The following is an 8,010-nucleotide window of genomic DNA, read 5'->3' as shown; positions in this document are numbered from 1 at the left end:
ATAATATATTTATATATTTATATAGTATATTTACCTGGTGCAACAGTAAATCTAGTTCAAACAGTTGTTCCGTATGTACTGAACATTACTCTGGTGGCATCTGTGTCCAGAGTAACATCTTCTGGAGATGCAAGATCAACTTTTATAGATCCAGAATTGTTTCTTCTTCTGGTCATACCACCACCCCAATTCGACAGTGTCCAATGATAAGTTTCACCTTCTTTCTCGGTATTCGTTGTCTCCTGCGTTTCGTTATCTTTGTCCAAGCCAGTCTCAACAGAGACCGAGGAATGCGAAGCTACCGAATCGAAACTAGAATCCGCAGCCCCTCTGTAACGACTAACATAGTCAGTGGACATTTCACCAGGCGATTCCTCGATAGCTTTCAGTATGTTCTGACAGAGTTCTGAATCGAGGGGGATCGGATTTTCGGAATCACGATTATGAATAGTGACGGCTATATGCGCCGGATGCGGGATCGGAAGCGGAATGAGCAACTTTTCTGCACTGTACGGACGAATTTGTCGTTTCCACGGTTGCCAGCATCCCTCTCCTGTATCAATGGCCGACGTTGTGCGTCTTCTAATTTTTGTCGATGTCAGAAGTCTCCCAGTTTCGCTAAAAAGTGAATGACTTTTCTATTTCTATACTATACTCTCAGAGAAAAGATATGAAATATTATCTACCATCGTTTGTCAGATTTTCTACTGTTACTGTTCTGTTTAGACCGTGGATTGAAAGCTGATACTTCCAAAGAAGGGCTGTAGACTTGTATCTTTCCACGTGGTGCGTAAACAGCGCCAAGTAAGTCTGGCCCGTTGGTACCACCGATCTCGGTGCTATGAACCATGTCCGTATAACGCGACAAATCGACTCCTGGATGAGGTTCTAATCTGAATTTTGTATCAGCGTCGTCGAGAGGCTGAAGGAAATTCAAGCTGAAAATGTCCGCGTACATGAGGCCAGCTAAACCGGCCCAGTCGCCAACGCTTAAACCTTTGTTTTCCCAGAAATCTTCTTCGTTTCCAGATAATCTTGCGAACACGTGAGTTGGATAAAGACGTTCCAACATAAGCGCCCCTTGTTGTATTACCACCTGCACCATCATTATTATACGTTGATAAATTGACAAGCGTAAAGAAAAAGTGTTGGAAAATGTTTGATCAGTGAAGTACCTTCAAATCGAAGGTGGTAAGCTTTATTTTACTTCTCACTACCATTCCAAGACCAGTCTGTAAATTTTTCCTACGTCTATCTAATTTCTCGTGCAACACGGCGATCAGATCTTTGGCTTCCTTTTCCAGCGATTTGTATGGATCTTTCGTCTTGGCTAGACTGGCAGCAAACGGACCGAAACAGGCTTCTACGAACTGAGTGAAATCTCGTTGCGGTTGCGTGATCAATCGTTCTATTTCCTGTTGAAAGGCTAACAGTTCATCCAGCTCCAGTTTTGCTTCGAACGCAGCTAATGCTTGCTCAGGCCTAATCTATAAATAACAACGAAACCATTAACGCTACAGCCATACAGCCGTTTTATTAATTTTTAACACCTACTTGGTAATAATAATCGGAAGTTAGTCCTGGTCCAGCTATTCTTTTAACCACGAAACTATCACTGGCAGGTATACGACCCCTGTTCTTTATTACTAAATGGAACATAGTCGTGTCCCAGACCACTCTAATCCAATAACGTATCACAGCAACTGTAAGGTAACGACGTTGTATTTTAAATAGATGAAGTACGTTACTGGGCCAATCAAAGTGTTGCAAACGTACTTGTAAGTATCACAAAAGAAATGATGGGACAGAAAAGAAGAGCTACAATTAACGCTGCGATCGGTTGTAGACAGCCTTGTATACCAATATTCCAGACTAATGCTTCCATAATCACCAAATATCGATTCCTACTTGGTTCCGGGCTATCCAAATCCATGATGAGCGCCATGAATGCGTGCAACGTTAAAGTAATCAAAGGCATCCTATAATATAAATTAAAAAAAAAAGAAAAAAAGAATCATTAATTTTTCTCTTAATGATCAATAGAAGATACAGTAATGATTATACAATCAACGAACCACAAAATTGCAGTAAGTGCAATAAGAAGTGATCCTAAACTGGTGACTATGCAGACAACAGGAAAAACAAATAATATGATGAGTGTTCCTAAAAGACCTTTCACGCCATAATTCCATAGCCTGTTTAAATGCCTTGTCATTCCCTTTCCAATGAATCCTGCATACCGAGAGAACAGGATTACTTGGTCGATAAATTAGAACATCTAAATATAACTTTAATTAAATTTACCAGTGTCCGGTTCCGTTTCGAAATGCGTCCGACTTTTACTAATGTGTCTCCAAAGAGCTATCAAACGTGAACAAAGAGTGGGCATTTGTGATGATTTCCTAGGGAACAGGGTTCCGTTCAGTTGGCTCAATTCTAAATCGGGTGTGAAGGGTTGCACGAGCAGCAAAGCTCGTATGGAGACTGGACTACACCATGGTACTGCTACGCCTAACAGGAACATCGCATTCCAAGTCCAACACCATGTCCTGGCTACATAGTTGATCCAACGCCACATAGGCCATCTGTTCATATATGTTTTAGTATTAATCATATTTCCACATATTTATAAGTTATGATCATTTTCACTCTTTGTCATTTCAATTATTCTTTCTTCTGTAGATTTATATACAGGGCGTCCAGTGGGCAGTATATGATTCTTCATGAAAAAATATATCGTAAATTTATTGCACGGTCGGGAGGAAAGAGTTTCTCCGTATAAATAAATTTTGTTTCATTTCACATTTGATCTTTGAACACGACTAGTAACAAAATGAAACGATAGCCAAAGGGTATAACATTGGTATTTACACGAAACCAATAAATTTTCAAAATCGATTTTTTCCAAAACAAAGTTTCTTTCGAAGCAAAATTGTATTCTCCATTTTTGACGTAGTTCTACAATACCCTACCTATCGATACTACATTTTACAAGACACGATGCCTGTATATATACCTTGTCGTAGTTGTATGTACGATTTCTCTCTCTACTAAGAAGACAGGCTGACTGGGATCGGCGCGTGGCGTCGTGATAGACGTCGGAGTGTTGCTGAGTACCGTTGGTATGATTTCAGACTGACCCTGGAAATTACGTCTGACGATCCAATTCTTCGGAAGCCATATCTGTGTCGGCCATTGGAAGCTTCTTGTGGGTGTTTTCACTTTGCGCAATTCTTTCAGTAAAACTGGCTCTCTCTGAGGGAAATATCACAGTTTGTAATACGCTTGTAAAACGTACAGGACAATATGAATTATTCATTCGTGTACCTCTTTCATAAATGTTAGATCACGGTTAAGAAAGTAAACCGTCTGTTGTAAATTCTGATGGGTGCACAACGCAAGAGCCTCCTCGTGAGCGCACCATTCGCACTCTTCGATGAATTTGTCTTCGACTTCTCGCATTCTGTCTCTCATCCACGGCTCTATTCGAGATAGAACCGGATGCTCGTTCTCGATATGACATCTCAGTGCTTCCTTCGTTTGTAACAGCTTCAGCTGCACCGTCTCCACGGCTCGATGCATCAGCACAACCGACTGTGCCTGTTGGACCAACAGCTGAGCGATCCCGTTACCCAAATCGAGTATGTCCGGATGCGACAGAATATTGGAGAACACTCGTTGCAGATATTCGCGCATAACAGCCTCGTTCACTTCCTGAAAAGTCAGTTAACTTGGTAAGAATACGTTCCATAACGTATCCATACGTTCCATAACATTCTACTTATGACGAGTCAAACTCGTTCTTCTACGAACTTGTTAATAACTTGTTGACTTGTTAATTATTTGTGAACACAGTGTATGCAGAACCTGCAGAGAAATTAATTCGAATTTATGCAAAAAAATTAGAAATTGTACGCAAGGGGTTAAAAGAGTAATAAAAATTTTGTCCAAATACTTTCTATCATATAATCATCGTGTTCAAAATTTCACTCGTCTTCCACTGTAAGCGAGTTAATTGTATTTGGTAATTTAAAGAGCGATCTAACCAAGTTCGTTTTATTATCGTAGGATATTTATTTTATCAATACTTCCAGATCTCTTTTAACTTATTGTTAGGCTACTCTTATCTGAATCACACGTACTCTTTCGATCTCTTCGTCCGGCTTTTTCCGTGCTCTCAACTCTGATATCAGTCTTTCTCTGAAATGAAGAAACCAGCCTCGTGTCTCTCTCTCCAAAATAGCATATAGAATCGGTAAAGCTTTTTTGATAATGTCTCTGCTAAATAATCTAAGATCAACCACTGCTCCGGCAGGTGTTCCGAATACGAATGGAACCGATATAGGCAATAGTTGCGACAATTCTCTTTCCACTTCGAATTTCTCCGTGGTCGCTCGTCGAAGCTGTTTCCGGACGAAGCCGCACAGTAGTTCCAGAGAGTCTTCATACTCGGGCTGCAAATCGCCACGAAATATGTAAACGTTATTAAAGTTAGCACATTTCGTTAAATCGTTGTTCATCAACCCTTTGAAACCTGAGCAATTTTTCCCTTAATTTTTATTTCTGCGTCAATATCTTAGAAATGAAAGAAGGTATATATGTATATCTGTACCATTGAGAAACGTTTAAATTTTGCTGTACAAATTGATTGAAAATTTGAAAGTGTGTCAAAAGTATGAAAATACTTTCCACGAAAGAATAAAGATTCTTCGTGAATGAATAAATGGAATTACGTAGAATAATTGCGCTCTTCTCTCGAAATGAAAACTCTCATCTTGCTTACCCTGCACACTAGTTCAGCGACCAAGTATCGACACCGCTCCTCCCTGATTTTGGCATCTAAATTGTGTGCTTGAAGCGACGGCACACCGATTATTATATCTAAAACAATGTCCTTCGATTACTAAAGATATCTCTCTTTAACCCTTTGACGACGATAAATCCACGTGTATGTGTACGTTGAAAAAAAAGAACAGCCTGAAGTACGACAGAGGTTTGCTCGTGAAAAGAAATTCCAAATTTCGAGTAACTTTGTCGCGATCACGACGAAACGCAACGTCGTCTGTGCAAAGGGTTGAATGATCCACGAAAGCAGCGAAGAACTTTCTCCGACGAATTCTTACCGAGAAGCCGCAACAGTCCTGTCAATAACGCTTTCAAAGACTGCGAAACGCTGAAGCAATGGGAGACCAGTCTGGCCTTCCCCGTCACCACGAGGAATCTCGTCGACAAAGCTAGATCTCGTAGCAACGCGTCTCTCCTTCGATCCCTGCCACGCTGAAGAAGTCCGCTCAATCTCCATCGGTGAGTTTGCCCGGCGAAATTGATCGAATCCACTTCGAACTCTCTGAAATGTACGATCGCTAATGAACGAAAATGAGAAAAAAAAGGAAGAAAAGAAACGATCAATTTCAAAAGGATGAAAAAATGTGATAGAGAGAGGGAGAGAGAGAAGGAAAAAAAAAGAAAATACGTCGCGATAATTCGTGAACAGAATCTATATCGTCGTATGTCTACAACACCCGATAAATGAAAGAAACATTCGACATGTACACGGTATGCAGCAGAACGAAAAGAACATCCTGGAAAATAGGTGGGTAAGGTTGTGTTCCAAATTTCTTTTTACATATTCACAGAAGATTTTTGAATAGTGTCTGGTATAAATATATATATTCTCTTTTTTTATATATTAATTCACATATTCGGCCCCATTTTTAACCTGATTCATTTCCCCCGTGGAGGCTAGTAAAGCTAGTGTCAGGTAAAATTCTTACTGGCTATGATGCAAGCATGATCTAATGGCTATGGAAGGTAAAACGAATAAAACACCTACACCATCTATGTGCTATACGGAAATCGTGCTTTGTTTCTTTCTAATAGCTAGATACGTTTACTATTCATGCTGCGATTTCTGCTTAGGTGTTATTATTATTATTTTGTTAGAAGCTGCGTGTGGTGAACTCTACGAAACCCATCGTCCGTACGAAATGGATTAAAAAGGAGTGATTTTCTGTGTTCGTTCGGTGATGCCTCTCGTTTTTTGTACTTTCGATTTTCTGTTTCCGGGGAGATGAACGAAGTAACTCGGGACGAAGATGATGTTGTGAACCATGCTGTTTCAGAGAGTGTTTTCAGTGTGTAGTGGTGGCATTTACAGGTTGTTCAGATTGAGGTTTCGTTTTTTTTTTTTGCTTGTTTAATTTTTTTATTATTATTATCAAGAGGTGACGAGGAACATAAAGTGATTCCAGTGTATCTCCATAATCACCGTACAAGGTATCGTTTCTTTCTTTTTTCTTTTATCGATCTTTTTTTGTTTTTTTCGAGACAACTTTGAATATTGTATGACGCTGGTGTAGTGACATACCCGCATCTTCGAATGCTCTCCAATTGAGTGGCATTCAGCTTCTTCGGTTTTCCGTACTTCTCCTTCTGAAAGCTTTACAAAAATCGTTAGAAAATATCAGACACAGAGTACAGCGGCAACGTGTGATTTGTCATACTGATCCCAACACGAGAATTTCGAGGCGTCGTGAACCACGCTTAAATTCGATCGTACATTTTTTTCACCTTATTATTCGAACAATCAAGCAATAGAATTAGAAAAAAAAAAAACACCTGTTTGACTTTTCGCTACGATTCTCTCCCGTCTGTATCCATTACAACATATGTAGTACAATTTCGATAAAAATTCTTCGAAATGATCTATCTCGCCTATACACGACCTAAAATAGAGAACAACTAGCATCTGCCTTTTAGTGAGAGAGAGAGAGAGAGAGAGAGAGAGAGAGCTTCATTCAAGCTTTTTATACACGACCTAAAATAGAGAACAACTAGCATCTGCCTTTTAGTGAGAGAGAGAGAGAGAGAGCTTCATTCAAGCTTTTAACGATTAATTTGTGAATCGTTAGTAGATACGACGCGATTTTCTCTCTTGCTCGCTGCTGTGCGCAAAGAAACGCTACTAATCACTAGTTCTAAGGAAGACAATCGCTACGGATACGTAAATCGTGTCTCGAAGCAAGTACTCAATTCAAAGATCAACGTCATTAATCCGTCGGTTGCAATTTTTGTAATCTCAGAAAATAATTTCGATGAAATTGTGCTGGTGATTACGAAAGTGACCTCTAATTCGTATATCTCTCTCCTTTCCAGCGTGTTTAAACTATTTCACAATGACTACAAACTTCTAAATCACCGGCACAATTTCTCCTTCCAAATTCTCCAATTCTTCGTTGAAATCTTCTCGATGCGTAAAACAAAAAAGCGCTTCATCGTGTAGGTATCGCAACTGCAGGTGTTAAAGACGACTGTGCGAGAGCTTAAGATTGACTGACACTACTGGCTACCTACGAAGAAGAGACAGAGAAATATCTGAGTAACGTTTCTTTTTATACAGAGATACCTACCCTCGTTTGCTGATGCTCTCCAGCTGTTTCTTCGTCAATCTCCTCGGCTCACCCTTGCTATCCACCGCAACTGAATCCAATTCGTCGAAGCTCGGCGCGACAAACAGGTCCCTCAGGTGGTGTTTCTTCCTCGCGAGGGTGTCCTCGCCCTCTGTGCACGTGGACAACGAAGAGGGAAGGACGATGGGGAATGTTCGCCAGTGGTAGAGGAATTGCTGCGCGACCTCTTTGATATTGTGAACCAGTGCCTCAACTTCGGCCGGTGCGCCGCGTAAATGAGAGGTGTCGAACTCCACTGGCTCTTTCTGCGAATTCAGTTCGTCCTTCGATTCATTTTTTTCTTTTACAAATTTGCAACAAGGATAAATTTCAAATTTTGTTAGGTGTACGAGTTAATTCGGTGCCTTTTTTTCGAAAAGTCTCGAGGGCTCTCGATCGACTCGAAGTCGCCGTACTCTTTCAGAGAGGGAATTCGTCCAATAAATGGGAAAAAGTCATACGAAATAGCGAAGATCATTTGGAACATTAAAACTGTGTAAAACGTTTAAGCTTGTGAAAAAAAGGCACTAAATTAATTCGCACACCTAATGTTTTCATCGGT

At 40.3% G+C, this 8,010-nt stretch overlaps 1 protein-coding gene across 1 annotated transcript in view; it reads right to left on the bottom strand.

Moving 5' to 3' along the window:
- Positions 1 to 56: 56 nt before the first annotated feature.
- LOC108578822 overlaps positions 57 to 8,010 on the bottom strand; it is a 41,779-nt gene continuing 33,825 nt past the window's right edge. The window contains 14 exon segments of the mRNA XM_017942222.1: positions 57 to 606; positions 687 to 1,096; positions 1,176 to 1,487; positions 1,555 to 1,703; positions 1,777 to 1,979; positions 2,076 to 2,232; positions 2,305 to 2,585; positions 3,017 to 3,255; positions 3,328 to 3,714; positions 4,143 to 4,454; positions 4,784 to 4,881; positions 5,124 to 5,347; positions 6,368 to 6,439; positions 7,410 to 7,714. Of these exon segments, the coding sequence (XP_017797711.1) occupies positions 57 to 606; positions 687 to 1,096; positions 1,176 to 1,487; positions 1,555 to 1,703; positions 1,777 to 1,979; positions 2,076 to 2,232; positions 2,305 to 2,585; positions 3,017 to 3,255; positions 3,328 to 3,714; positions 4,143 to 4,454; positions 4,784 to 4,881; positions 5,124 to 5,347; positions 6,368 to 6,439; positions 7,410 to 7,714 (3,699 nt within the window).

This window comes from Habropoda laboriosa, unplaced genomic scaffold, assembly GCF_001263275.1.
Source record: "Habropoda laboriosa isolate 0110345459 unplaced genomic scaffold, ASM126327v1 scaffold62, whole genome shotgun sequence".
NCBI lineage: Eukaryota > Metazoa > Arthropoda > Insecta > Hymenoptera > Apidae > Habropoda > Habropoda laboriosa.
The sequence above is the reverse complement of the archived record's forward strand: the minus strand, read 5'-3'. Positions and strand labels throughout refer to the sequence as shown.